Raw genomic sequence first — 15,258 nt, forward strand, 5'->3', positions numbered from 1 at the left:
TGTCGAATGGATCGAGCAGTCGTTTGTTACGAGCGGTGGCAATTCGAAACAACAAATTTAGTGTATGATTATGAACTTTGTTTAAGAGGATGGGATGAGATGGGATTGGGATGCTGTGTGCGGGTTTTGCAACAGCCGCTTTCTCCACACCATTGCGCCTTCCTCCAAAGCAGTTGCACTCTTCACCAATATATTTATGAGTTCCACCGCGGAATCCGCTGTATTCCGATATTTATTGTGACCTCATCTGAGCGCACAAAGGACGTTATTGTCTTTTTTAGCACGCCGCCACAACCGGGAATTATATAATCGGCGGCTGGCGGGATTTCGAACATTGTTCAATAGGTGATTAGGCTTTGAACCCGATTCATCTTATAGAATCGAGACGGGATGATTCGTTCATTCTTTGAAATACCACCGGAGGCACCTCAACACCTCAAAGTGACATTTATTATTACGCTTTCGCATGAGGAATACGCGTCGTTAACCTTTAGCCAAATTGATTTTGGATTTCAGTTGAATTTGAGTTCTGTCGAATTGCGTGAGCCGGACAACTGGAAGCGCTAATGCTCTATGTTCGAAGCATGGCGCAACTCGATCAATCAATTGTCAGGCAATTTGTGCAATTATCGGAAAACCGCGACGTGCAACTTCTTCTACACTTTAATGTCAAGGATGTCATTATTCAACGCAAATAAATATTTAATTGTACTCGCACATTAATACAATCTAAAAATAAACGCGAAATGTCGAAAACTGAAAATTTGCATTCATCGCAAAGAGTTTACAGCTTTGTAGCAAGTACGTGCATGTGCGTACATTCATTACCGTTTACATGATCAAATTATGGATTAGCTCAAGATTATCTATAATAACGTGCATACGTACACGGATTCCGCTGAAAGTTATATAACTATACAGTTTATAATATCGTCATATTTTTTTATTGCGAAACTTTAATAACAATATTTATTTTAAACGTTTCAATCGTAAGTTTGATGGATTACTATTTTATTGATATATGTTACGAAACGTTAACGAACTTCGCATCCATCCATAAAATATAATAATACAAATACAAAATTAATAACGGTTTATATAACAATTTTAATTACTTAACATAAATATATTCTTGATTTGGTCATGCAATACAAAAATATTTTTTAATAATATTTTTTATTTATTAAAGTAAGTAAATTAAAAAAAAATAAACAATTTATTTTAATATTTATATAAAAAATATATTCTAATATTTTTTTTCTGAATCTTTGACCGTCTTTTTAACTCGTCAGGGGTCAGAATTTTTAGATTTCTAGACCGCTGAATCAGAGGTCAACTGAATTAATATTAGATAGTATGAATTATCAAAATTCATCCTTTGATATACCAATCAAATTAGAGGATAATTCCTCTTTCCTGGACATTCCCTAGAAAATTATAATAATACCCCAGTAGGCATGTTCAAAAGATAATGTACCATCTTATACTATCGCTCCTCAAAGAGTTAACAAATTTTTATTCAGAATGCAAATGATATATTAAAACAAATTTATACATCCAAACAATTCAATTGCACAACTATTATGCAAAGATTATATAAGAAGAAATACTATATATGAAGAAATACTACAATATTTGTTCTTCTAAAAGCATCATTTACAAACACTTATCTATGACATGTAGTAAATTTATAACCAAAAAATAGATTTCGAATCTTAATTTAATGCAGCATCCATAAATATTTCAAAATACAATTTAGATATTTTAAACTGAAAGCATATCAAATTGATGTTAATTTAAAGAAATAACATATACATATACAAAAAGAAACTTTTTGATTTTCATTCAAACAGCCTGGAAATCAAATATAATCAAATTTGATACATAGTCTGTAAAATAAATGAAATTTAAGTACAGTGGAACCTCGTTTTACGAGTTTAATCCTTTCCAAAATTTCCGGATTGTTTCTCGTATTGTGAAATACTCGTATAGTGAAACATATTAAAAAATACACATAATATGTGTACACCGTTAGCAATCGCAAACTGGACAACCGAAATACCGTCAATCAAATTCCCGACTTTCAAAATCCCGACTGTAACGAAATTCCGAAAAACATAATCCCGACTATATCAAAATCCTGACTGTATCAAAATCTTGACTATATTAAAATACCGACAACCATAATTCCGACTGTATCAAAATCCGGACTATATCGAAAATGTCTACAATAACAATTTTAAATTATTACGGAGCGTAGTGACATTCAAACTGTTAACCGATTCATTTTTCTTACAATTCATTTTACTTATTTAACGAAATGCTCGTTCTGCGAGGTATTTAAATCACTATGGTGACATTAAAGCATTTCTGACATTTACAATTTATTATTGTATATAATAATATATATAAAGACATTTTATTGAAGGTGTGAATGTAAAATAATAAGTTGGCGACAGATTTATTACTTGTTATTTGTATAATATTTTAAGAACTTAAATTCTATTTCACTTTCTAACTCGACTAACCCTGCATTCTATTATTTTCAACACGTTCACTGTTTTAGTTTATAAAATTAAAGAACATCCTCATTCAATACCTTTCTCAACTTTCTACTGCTTTATATTTTTTGTTCACCCTCTCAAAGAACTACAGTTGTAAAAGCACTACAAATATACAAAATTAATTAATTCTATTTCATAAGAAATATTACAATAATTAATGTTGTTAGTGAATAGTTTATTTTTATATTGGTTTCATAAATGAATAGTATCGGCAACTTAAGTTACTCTATAATTTGTTTTTACTTTATTTAATAATATATAAAGTAATATTAATTATACATTAATTATCAAGAATTAATTTAATTCAAAAGTAATTAAAAAATATATTTTCTTAATTTTAATATTATATTTTATTTTGAAAAATAATAACACTAAGAAATATGTAAAATTAGAATGAAATATTCTTTTCTTCAATAATTATAATATATTCAAAAAGAAACAAAAATATTCCTCTACCGTGACAATGTTTACACATTGCCGTGACCAGGATTCGAACCTGGGTTACTACGGCCACAACGTAGGGTCCTAACCACTAGACGATCACGGCTATTAGAGGTTATGTAAACAATGTAAAAAATTCTATATATTAACGAGAATCTGAGAATCTGTTAAACTTTAATATTTCATGGGAATATTCAAAATAAATATGAATTTTAACTATTAAAAATTAATAATTAAAAATTAGAATTCGTCGCTCTATATAATTACAACCTCTGTATATAACAACCTATAAGTCCTCGGTAGTATAGTGGTCAGTATCCCCGCCTGTCACGCGGGAGACCGGGGTTCGATTCCCCGCCGGGGAGGATTTTTTTTTAAATTATTATAATAATTTCGCTTATTTCATTGTTGTATAACGTATGCTGACTGTTAATCATAAATAATATAAATTGAAGCCTATATCCTCGGTAGTATAGTGGTCAGTATCCCCGTATACAAAATATTTGTTGGGAGACCGGGGTTCGATTCCCCGCTGAGGAGTTTTTTATTAAATATTAATAATACGTCATTATCAGAAAACTTTAAAATTTTTAATAATTACTGGTCAAGCGACTTCTTTCTAAATGCTCTTACATGAAGGATTCTTTTATTGTACCGTGGTTCGATTCCCCGCCGGCGAAGATTTTTTTAAATTTTTTATAATAATTTCGCTTATTTCATTGTCGTATAATGTATGCTTATTGTTAATCATAAATAATATAGAAATAAAGATATATCCTCGGTAGTATAGTGGTTAGTATCCGCAAATACCAGAAATGTTGGGAGACCGGGGTTTGATTTCCCGCTGAGGAGGTTTATTTTTAAATATTAATGCGTTATTATCAGAAAAAAATTAATAATAACTAGACAAGCGACTTCTTTTTAGATGCTGTTACATTATAGTTTCTTTTATAGTACCGTGGTTCGATTCCCTGCCGGCGAGGATTCTTTTTAAATTTTTATACTAATTTTGTTTATTTCATTGTCAAATAATGTATGCTTATTGTTAATAATAAATAATATAGAAATAAACATATATCCTCGGTAGTATAGTGGTTAGTATCCCCACATAAAACGATCGTGGGAGACCGGGGTTCGAATCCCCGCTGAGGAGGTTTATTTTTAAATATTAATAATGCATAATTATCAGAAAACTTTCAAAATTTTAATAATAACTGGACAAGCGGCTTCTTTCTAGATGCTATTACATAAGGGATTCTTTTTTAATACCGCCACTGATTGTCCAAATGCTCCAAGTGTCTTGGTCCTTACCTCACCCTTCAAAGATTCCTCCCAGGAAACCTACTGCAGCGGATGCAGCTCCTTTGAAAACTTCAATGTCTAGATCAGAGGTTCCCAAACTTATTTGTGTCGTAGACCCCTTGCCATGTTTTTCGGTTTTGGGTAGACCCCCTACTTACCTGATATTGATTTTTTTGTAAATTTCTAACTGTAATGAAGTTTAGTGCTTAAAGTAAAAACACATGTTAAGTTTTATACATTAATTAATTGAATTTACATTAAAACTACTCTAAATAAAATTTTGTATCTGTTATATAAAATATACGTAACATAAAATAAACTAAGCACTAAATAAATGTTTTTAGTGAGAAGGATGAAGCTGATGCTTTAATAATAAATTATCATCATTTGGCGTCAATTTTGTAAGGTTTAATCCTAAATCTCCTCGGCTAATAATGTACAGTCTGTTTCTTTTTTTCGTTAGGAGATTGGTAACAGCGCTGAACCCCCGTTCCACTAGGTATGACTATATTCCAGGTTTTTACAAGTTTAAAAAGTATTGCGACCACAAAGCGAATGTCTACATCCTACAACTTACACAATTTTATAAACATATATAATATTTTTTTTTACTTTATGGGTACTTTTATAAATAATGTATGTCTTTATATTATAAGATAGTATAATGTAAGTAAATAGGTACTATCAGTGTATGTTGAGATCCACTGTCGTGGACCCCCATTTTCATTTCATGGACCCCCAAAATTTTTTTTTCGCTGACGTAGACTCCTTGCAGGTTGTCATAGACCCCTGGGGGTCGATATAGACCACTTTGGGAATCACTAGTCTACATACTCAAAATTTGTTAGCAACTAGCAAATTTTTATTTGAGGCTACACTTGATTTGAAATAGAGAATATCATAGAGTCCTAAATAACAGTGAAACAATTGATGACGAGAACGTGGAATGTCGGATCTCGGAGGACCACATTGAAAAAGTCGTTTGCCCTAAAATTTAGTAAGTTTTAGTATTTGAGGACCCTAAGCAAGTTTTTATTAGGGCCCTCCACGCATTGAATGTTATCGGATTGACTGTATATCAATATTTTGTCAAAATTTAATAAATTAAGGATTTCATAATATATAATTAATTGTATATCTAATATAATTGAAATTACAGTATTCAATTGTTGAACTGATTATTTCCTGTCGAAAATGGAAATACAGTTAAACGTCGTTTTACGCCGGGGTTCAGTTCCTACAAAAGCCGTCGCAATCTGCGTAAAATAAACCCATATTTACAGTGAGTTAACTATAGGGTTTAGTTCTATATAAGTGTAAAATCAGCAATTAATAAGCGTTATCTCACAGCGGCGTTATTGTGTATCGGCGTAAATCGAACCGGCGCAAAACGACGTTTACCTGTATTTGTACTACGTATTTTTAATTTCGTTACTTACGTTTTTTTTGTTCTACAAATTCAAATTTCACTATAATTATTTGTCATGTCACATGAATTTTACATAATATTCATAATGTGCTAAATAAATGTTGATTATCTACCGTCTATAAATTTTAAATTAATTCACTTTTACATTTGTTGCTTTAGATAATTGAAAGTAATTAAAATACGATATACATTTCGTGATTAAAAACTTATTAAAACAAATAAAAGTATTTCTTGCTAAAATTTCATTATTGCAATAATGAAGGAAGGGAATTAGTTATGAACGTTTTTTCAGTTTGATAATAGTATTTCAGAAAATAATGAAACCAAATTATGTAAACATATTTGTTTATACTTACTTAATGTGATTATCAATGAATGTATTTATTTTTTGTATTAATTTTAATTAAATTATTATGTTTTGCTAGTATGGTTGCCTACCAATTTAGTGTTAGAACAATTTTTAATCATAAAGTTTTATTTTAAGAAAATCAAACTTTCGATTTTCTAATAAAATGTTAATATTAGTAGGAACAAAGGGATCTCGAAGATAAAATAAAACTCAATTAGTTACAGAAATCAATCAGTGTATTCCATAAAAAAGTATTATAGTAAAATTCAATTGTACAAAATAAAGTTCATTATCTACACAGTTCAAAAAAATAGTTTCCATTCGAAACCAGGTGTTTTCTACTTTTATTTTCACACGTGTGATTGTCAGTCTATAAAGGCTTAGTGTAAAGAAGTAAACTAGATGGATTTAGTAAGCCTCGAAAAGTGATCACGTTAATTATAAGAATTTCATAGACATAGGAAAGAGTGTAAATAAAAAAGAAACTTGACTTATTGGCGGTATTGGCCGTTGTGGTCTTGTGGGATTTGGTTTTCCCTTCTCAATTGTGGGTTGGCGGCATCGCGTTCAGCGGCTTCCTAAAATTGAAAGAATATTTTATAAGTATTATGTAATTCTTTAAAACATGTTGACAACAAACCTGTTGGGCCTTGATTCCGGCGTAGATGAGGTCGAGTCCCTTTTGTACTTCTGGGCTGACTGGTGGTGGGGTTGGCAAATGGTCACCGGTGGCGTGGAAACCTTTCTCGTCAGCGGTGTAGGTGACAGTGATGAGTTGACCTTCGGGGGAGGTGTAAGAGTAAGATCCTTGTTGGACTTGGGCGTTCAAGTCTTCACCTGGATCTTCAGGGTTTGGTCCCAAGTTCTTCAAGAAACCTTCCTCTTGGGCCAAAATGTTGTTACCAGTTTCCCAACTGCAAAAAAATCAATTAATCAGCGTTTATATAACACACTCATTGAAGAGAAAAAGTCTTGACAAAAGTAGATAGTTTATCTCGTTACACCCAGTTGCCTTTTAAAGAAGAAACCGGTCGTAATTTTTATCGATTTCCTTGTTGAATGAGCACAACTTACGATGATTTGTAGCTGCCGTCGTTTCCTTGTTCTTTATCGAAACGGATAATTGGGATGAATGTGGTGGATTCGTGCCTGCCTTTGGATTCCTGTTGGTAGACTTGTTGGGCTTGCTTGCCTTGGAATTGATCTTGGTTTTGCTCATCTTGGTATTGATCAGCTTGGTATTGGGCCGGTTGGCGCCTCTGTTGTTGGGCCAAAGCGGCACCGAACAAAACGGTTGCTACAATCTACAATAAAAAAAACAAACAAACATATAATTACAGTTTTCAATGCAACAAAACAACAAACAAATCAAAAGTTTAATTCACTATTCGTTTGTTAAATTTCTAAAATTTAAACATTTTTGTACACTCAGTCAAAATTAAATTATAAATTCCAATTGGGAATAAATCATTTCGCAGAGATAAATCACGCGTGATTGGAGAAAGCTGATAGTTGATTAGTTTGCGGAATGCCAATTTACTGAATAAAAAAAATGCAAGAACGTGCTCAACCACAAATCTATCTAATTTTACAAATAACTTAAGTTAAGAAATAACAATTTACTATTGAAAATTTAAAGATATTTTTTATGTAATACCCGTGCATTAATATAGCATAAACATATTGATTACTCAATTGATGATATGAAACATTATATAAAGATGATGTTGTTTATTTTGGTATTCGAAACTACAGTGGTTAATACAGTTAAAGCTTCGCATTTCTATTATGCAACAGTTTCAAATACTTGTTTTTAAGAAATAGCTCTTATAAAATATTTCATTTTACACGTTTAAAGTAAAATTGTTATAACGAGGTATTGATAATGGTTTATTATCAAGAGTTTGGCAGTGCGAATACAATTATAGAAAAACATTTAAAAACTATCAGCTAAAGTATGATTTACTGTTAATGTAATATACATTTTTATCTATTTCTATTTTACTAAATAATAGAATGTTCCGAGTCGAGAAAATGTGAGTGATAGTAACGTTCGGTCAGACGAGAAACCCGGAGCCGTCTAAAATGATTTCTGTGCGTTATCTAATAGTTAATTTCGATCGGCTTTTACTTATTATTAACGTGAATTACAATTTCGATTCGGACGTTGGTTGTTCATTTAATCAAAATTTACATAAGGCAAGGTGAAAGATAGGTACATATCCTGTATTAATTATCGCTTAAAATATGCTGAATACACACCATAAAGAGCAATATTTATAGAAGAGTTAAATGTCAAATATGAGCGCTTTCGCTTATTGCACAAAACACACAAATTGATTCTCATCCCATCTTCCCACACCGAAGAAATCCGTTCGCGTTTTCACTCTTCCCCCGAACGTCGAAATGTCAGAGGCCGAAGCATCTGAAGAGTGAAAGGTAACTTCGTGTTCTTCGCCTTTATTTTTTTTTCCGACTTCCATTCTTTCTCGTTCGCTCTCTCTTTTTCCCGCGAAATGATGAGGATCTTAAGTAATAATGGAATATATATGGATTGATTGAGGGAACTCACCAAAAACTTCATGTTGCTCTCTGCGTGCGTCCGTTCTGAGTTCACGTCTATTACACAGAGACACGTGCAGTGAATTCTGTATTTATACCACTTCTACTCCGATCCAACCACACCACTTCGATCCATCCACCGGTTCATAATCGTTTTTGTGATACAGTTTCGTAATTTGATACATTAAGAAGACGAATACGAAAAGACGTCGGAAAAAAGAATATATGGTATAAAGAATGCCGAGCATCGCGTCTTCTTCTTCTTCTTCTTGGACGATCATTGCACAGACCTTTCGATAGCCAATATTTAGTTAACAATTATGCATTGCCATTCGTTTTGGCATGCAGCCATCAAATAATTGTTCAGTAACTGTTGCGTTACGTAATTTCCGTAAAATTCTGTCCGAAATGCTTATATAAATTAAATGCTAAGGTCCTGCAAATATTTGCATTGAGATAACTTGATTTACAACTAAATGCATCAGAGTACAGATACATCCTCATTCCAGACTACTAATTATTAAAGCATTATAAATTATCACTGAATCCTCAATTTTTACTTGAAAAATAAAGTTGGTTACAATATAAAATATTATATAAATAATATTATAGTATCCTATATTTGAATATAAAATTTATTTCGAATACATTTTTATTCATTCCAAAATTTCCGGATATTTACTCGTATAGTGAAATACTCGTATTGTGAAACATACTCAAAAATACACATAATATGTAACGAAACGTCGCTCGTTAAGCGAGTCATTTTCCTTACTATTAATTTTGCTCATTAATCGAAATGCTCATTATGCGAGGTGTTCGTTAAGCGAGGTTCCACTGTAAATAACAATGTATGTTTATTACATTTTTTTCTATGGTTTAAAATATATTCTTAAACATGAAATCTTACTAGAATATTTCAAAAGGTCAAATTTAATATAAATGATTTAACTTATGACAATAGACAATAAATTAGTATATATAATAGGTATATTTAAAAGGATAATTAGAAATATAAAGAAAATGTAATTATAATTTAATATACGTTATTTTCAACAATAATTATACATTATAATACATTATTGCTCTCCAACTGATTTTGATTATAGTTTATTAATATTCTCACTTTCTTTTCGAAACTCCATTTTTGCATAACATCTTTTTTTTCTTAAACATTCGATACGTTTAGATTGTCTCTCAACTTTTTTTTTGCTTCCGATCATTTCCATATTTTTTTATCATCATTTAAATACCAAACTTTTATAACACATTTAATTTTCAGATGAAAAAATAATGAAAGTAACTTTTATTTGCATTGCTTATATTTTTTACATATTTTGTTACAATAACAAAAAAATATTTGTACTTTTCTGCAGCAGTCGTCCGTTTTCCCTGGGGTTGGTATTGCATGTAAGATTGTTCTTATCTTTTTATTTAATTTTTATAGTGTTTGTATATAATTTTCGTATTCCTGTATTTCTTTTACCTTAATGGTTTTAAGGGCATTAATTTTTCCTTTTTTTAATAGAATATTGTCTCTGCTATGTTTGTCATATGTTTGTGTCTTTCGATGCGTGTGTAGTTTAATATTATATTATATCATTTTTTATTTTATGTATTTGTATGTTACATCCCCAACAGATTAATTTATATGAAAATGTTGGTTATATGAATACTTACGTAATTTATATTTAGATTTAACTGAATATATATAATAATGTATTTGTAACAGCTAATTGTGTTTTCTTTTCTTATTATTATAGAAATACGTTTTCTATTTTTAATGTATATTATTTGAATTTTCGGATTACATTTTTTCAGAATATTGTAGTAATGCAATGTTTATTCCTATATATTTTATTTATATTAGTTTGCCTGATTTTTTTCTATATGTTTAAATTATTTCAAATTTTACTCAATGTAAAATAAAAGTGCATATTAGAATATTTGAATACATTAAATTTGTTCTAAATGGCGCTACCTTGAAAAATATGAGACAGATAAAAATGTTAACTTAATTTCGTCATATTTTTTATATCTTCTTTCGGTTAAAACACGAAACGGAGAATTTAGATCAGGCATCAGAATCGAAAGTGTTTGAGGTCAGAACGACTGCGAAACAAATTCATTTCGTTGTAGCAGATGATCCGAGATGAGTGTTTTCTTTTCTTCATTTCGCAAATTTCGGTAAAAGATTAAAAGTGAAACTGTGAAAAATGAGCGAGTGAGTGTATATAACACAAATGTTAATAAATACAACAACAAAAAAATATGCATTTTGCATGTTGTTGAGAAGGATTGCGGAGATAATGACGCGGAATCTTAATGCCGTTTCCGTTCGACACGTTTATAGCATAATAATTGCAATTGGCATTACGAAACTGCAGGATGTTCGTTGCCATCTTAATTTGTACCTTTTGCTGAACGTGTAATTGCCACGATTCGTGCCAATATTTGAATAACAAATAATATTTTTTTCTCGCATCATTCTTCTTTCGCCCGTTTCGAGAGCTCTAATAACAACTTCTATTGTTCTCAATTGCGAGCCGAATTTCAGATGAAATCACACCTCAAATTTCGTAACAAACTTTTCCAATTTTTTTTCCTGTTACGCTCCATATTTGCATAGATCAAAATACTTAATTAATACTTCTTGCTATTCCAATTCCAGGTACTCGAATTTCGTTTTTTTTTTTAATGGTTTTACCGATGTGCACGAAAATGCGTTACGCAACGACAATCGATGTTTCGCTTTCTTATTATATCGATGCATCTTCTTCGTGCTTCGCGTATCGAATGTATTATATTCTTTCTTTTTTTGTTCTCTCGAATCTTCGTTGCTTCAGGTGTCATGGCCAATTACTTCTCTTCGATTTTCTTCTCGTTTCGATGGAGAAAGTTACATTTAATGTACGTTAAGCGAACGCACGTAAGTGCATTGAAATTGTCAACCTTGAAACTTGAATTATATATTCTTCCTGCACCCGAATATAGCGTAGTCATCTTATAAATAATTTCTTGATCATCGCTTAATTTTGTTTTCTTATTAGTTTTTGTTTTCTTCGGCTCGCCCAAATGGATTCATCGACCAAACTCTCTAAATGACATTTGGATTTAATGAATAATGCAGACATTTAAATATTCTCTGATGTTTTATAACTGCTGTATAAAATTGTCATTAACGATTGCCTTTAATGATTGCAGATGTAAATATCTGTTTGTCCCATTGTGTTTATTTCAGAAATTTACGTAACGCTCCATGCAGTTTTTACCAAAAGAAACGGTAATACTCTACGATAGACAAAAAAATAGAGTTGCCTCTTTTCTTTTTATTACTCGTTATTATCTAACATTTATGAACGTTTCGCAATAACTGCTGTTATACAATTCTACAGAATTCCTAAATTTATTTTGCAAGTATTTTTACACTTCGATACATTCATAAACTAATATATTTTGAATTTTTAGGGAAAACATATTTTATATATAAAATAATCAACTAATTTAAAACATTTATTGGTAATCTTGACTTAAAACTGACTAAAAACAGTTTTTTGAATAATATATTTAATTTTACTAAATTTTAATTCAAAAATAAATCGAAATTTATTAAAATGTTCTTATTTTCTAAATATCAAACTTTTCTCTGGGTATACAAAAATAATTAAAAAGAAGTACAAAATTTAGTAGTTAAAGATAAAAAATTGAATAATTTTCTATATAATTACAGAATATTAATTAAATAAAATGTTTATTGTAAAATAATTAAATTAAATTCAATCATATTAAGAAATTAAGTTCTTTTTGCTTTAATTTCAAATAGTTTTATGAAATATTTTAGCTTTATAAAAAGTTGCTTCATGTTTCGAGAATATTAATTACTAGTATGCAAAAACAGGAAAATAAAAATTTAAATACTTTGCAATTTGAATGCGTATAAAGAATACAGTTGTTTCTATTAATAGTGGGAATCAAATCATAAAGGTCGGGTTAATATAATAAACGTTTGCAAAACGCTGCAGTATTTCACATTCAGTTTTAAAAGTTGTTTACTTTAAACTTAACCATGGAAAGAAGACGATGGAATTCTTTAGTTTTCACGATTTCTGCAATGCAATAGTAACCTTCAAGAACGTTGTCGGATTTACGAGTCTGTCTCAGTTTTTACATCTGGTTCAATGCGATATTTATAAACTTAATTACTCCAATTACCATTTAATACAATTGCTTTTGTATATATAACAAATCAGAGCTCTTAATTGGTGATTTTTTTGCTGTTATACTTGTCCTTGTACATATAGTTAAATGACGTATTTGATTAATTATAAATATCAACAAGATAACAATGCAATTTTTGGATATTTGGAAAGATAATTTTCAAATACGACTTAATAATAAATCTGCAAATATGTAAGGATGCTCCAAGGCTGAAATTCCGAGCGACGTTTGGAATTTTTGAATGTAGAATGGGAACGTGAAACGATGAGTATTTCACATTTGAATAAGCTCAAGTCGAGATTGTTTATGGCGAATTGAGGCTGGACAACTTCATTCCAACCCTGAATTGAGAATATGACCGGCCATAACCTACTGTCATGAATGCATGTATGAGGAAATAACAGTAGGATTTGCAGTATTAAAAAAATGAAATTATTCAAAGTTTCTGTGGAATATACAGTTTTTATTAAATTCTTTTTTATATACAATTTTTTTATTTTTATTTTTGGAATGCGTGTGTAAATCAGGTAAATTCTATATTGTAATCATTTTACTGAACATTTGCATTGAATCAAATCAATATAAAATGAAGTTTTATTGTTCTTTTGGTGGTTTGGCCGTAGCCAAAACTTCCAAATTCTTCACAATGGATGCGGGAATGTTGTCTCCAATTGGACGGTATCCGTTCTCATCAGCTACGTATTGTACCTTAACTTCTTTACCGTCGTCTCCTTGGTAAGTGAAGGAACCCTCAGCAACTTGAACTTCTTTGTCGTTGACTGTTTTCAGTGATCCGCTTTGAGATACCTTAGTTCCATCTTCGCTTTCGAAATTGTATTTGTAAGAACCGTCATGGTTGATTTCGGATTCTTGATGAAGGATGCCAACTTCTTCAGCAGCTACAAAGTAAACTGCGATGGCGACGAGGATGAATACTTTAGCGAACATTTTGTTGCTTTAGTCGATGGACAACTGATACCAAATCGAAAGAGGTATGTAATATTTATAGCTCGATAATTTACCCAAAAAATTACTCGTTGGATTACAATCTCCTCTACCAGTTTTTAGTAATTTATTTAAATATTTTTCTTTATGGGTTTATTAGTATTACTGTCATGAATTTGTTGCATGTTGTGTTTATTTTAAAAAGATTCACCTTGTTTTTATACTTAGATTACATTAAAGTTGTTACTAATCTTTTTGCAAATTAAACAAAATGAATGAAACCATATTTTTTTCATTAAAACATGGATTCTAATATAAAACTAACATTTAGTGAGATTCATTATATTATTTAGATAAAATGTTATATATGGCATATATGTTTTACTATTTTTTTTTAATATTTAAATTTATAAAGTAACAATATTATTATAATATTAAATACAAAATTATAGAGAAAAGCTAATAGTTATAGTTAATGTATCAAATATAAATGAATTAAAATAAATAACGTGTATAATCGAATGAAAACGAAAAAGTATACTTGTGAAGTTATAGAATTTAATAAAATTAAATTATTAAGGTTTTTTCGGTTTTTAAGATTAATATCAAGTTGTAAATAATTGTGTACATATTTTCATTTCGTATTTGATTTATTCAGAAATACGCTATTCAAAATTAACATAAATACACAAAATATATTTAATATTTTTATACCACAGAAAGTAACATAAATAAACAAATCTGGTTAGATCTTCAATGTTACTAATACTATTAGGGTAATATTTGAAATTACCAAATTTGTTCAATCGTCGTAGGAAAGTTTTACTTGCAAGAGCGTTGTTGTTAAAAACAATTCAAGTGATAATGAATCTTAACAATTTTTCTGGCTATAATGCAAATCAAACATAAATCATTATAATTTGTAACATTTAAGTTAAGTTATTTATTTACTAATTATATCTTCAAGACATATAGGTATATATAATTAATTTTAAACTTTTTGCTCAAACTAATATTGTTTATAAGGAAACAGGATGTTAATAGAAAATTGGTATGATTTTAGGAGTTTTGTCAACAAATATTCAATGAAAAAAAGTTTAATGTTCAAAATTCTATATTTATTCAAGTTGTGTGTGTATTCATATATTATAAAAAAATTAATTTTCTTTGGGTGGTTTTGCTGTTGCCAAAACTTCCAAATGCTTCAGGATAGATGCTGGAATATTGTCTCCTTGTGGACGATACCCATTTTCATCGGCGACGTATTGGACTACAACATCTTTACCATCATCACCATGGTATGAATACGAGCCTTCAGCTACATGAACATCTACGTTATTTACATTTTTGACTGATCCAACTACTGAAACTTTAGTTCCATCTTCGCTCTCAAAGTTGTATTTGTAAGAACCGTCTTGGTTGAATTCAGATTCTTGATGAAGAATTCC

The 15,258-nt window shown here is 30.0% G+C and overlaps 3 protein-coding genes and 3 non-coding genes across 6 annotated transcripts in view; 3 read left to right on the forward strand and 3 right to left on the reverse strand.

The window, feature by feature from the left end:
- Positions 1-3,039: 3,039 nt before the first annotated feature.
- On the reverse strand, positions 3,040-3,111 carry Trnah-gug. Its single transcript has one exon. It is a non-coding gene; the product is annotated as a tRNA-His (tRNA).
- A 187-nt stretch (positions 3,112-3,298) lies between these two features.
- On the forward strand, positions 3,299-3,370 carry Trnad-guc. Its single transcript has one exon. It is a non-coding gene; the product is annotated as a tRNA-Asp (tRNA).
- Positions 3,371-4,082: 712 nt separating this feature from the next.
- Positions 4,083-4,158, forward strand: Trnaf-aaa. The gene has a single exon. It is a non-coding gene; the product is annotated as a tRNA-Phe (tRNA).
- Positions 4,159-6,394: 2,236 nt separating this feature from the next.
- On the reverse strand, positions 6,395-8,730 carry LOC108568927 (endocuticle structural glycoprotein SgAbd-8-like). Its single transcript, XM_017930277.1, has 4 exons — positions 8,658-8,730; positions 7,160-7,389; positions 6,726-6,999; positions 6,395-6,663 (listed from the first exon to the last, which is right to left on the reverse strand). Exons 1-4 carry the CDS (start codon positions 8,667-8,669, stop codon positions 6,577-6,579), a joined length of 603 nt encoding a protein of 200 aa, XP_017785766.1. The 5' UTR covers positions 8,670-8,730; the 3' UTR covers positions 6,395-6,576.
- Positions 8,731-13,383: 4,653 nt separating this feature from the next.
- LOC108568947 (endocuticle structural glycoprotein ABD-5-like) lies at positions 13,384-13,822 on the reverse strand. The gene has a single exon (XM_017930297.1). It carries the CDS (start codon positions 13,811-13,813, stop codon positions 13,460-13,462), a length of 354 nt encoding a protein of 117 aa, XP_017785786.1. The 5' UTR covers positions 13,814-13,822; the 3' UTR covers positions 13,384-13,459.
- Positions 13,823-15,009: 1,187 nt separating this feature from the next.
- The window catches only part of LOC108568898 (larval cuticle protein 8-like), a 985-nt gene continuing 736 nt past the window's right edge, over positions 15,010-15,258 (forward strand). Inside the window, exon 1 of the mRNA XM_017930245.1 lies at positions 15,010-15,108. Coding sequence (XP_017785734.1) covers positions 15,010-15,108 — 99 coding nt within the window. The remainder of the gene's footprint in view (positions 15,109-15,258) is intronic.

Source organism: Nicrophorus vespilloides, unplaced genomic scaffold (genome assembly GCF_001412225.1).
Source record: "Nicrophorus vespilloides isolate i.1.1-1 unplaced genomic scaffold, Nicve_v1.0, whole genome shotgun sequence".
In the NCBI taxonomy this organism is placed as follows: Eukaryota; Metazoa; Arthropoda; class Insecta; order Coleoptera; family Silphidae; genus Nicrophorus; species Nicrophorus vespilloides.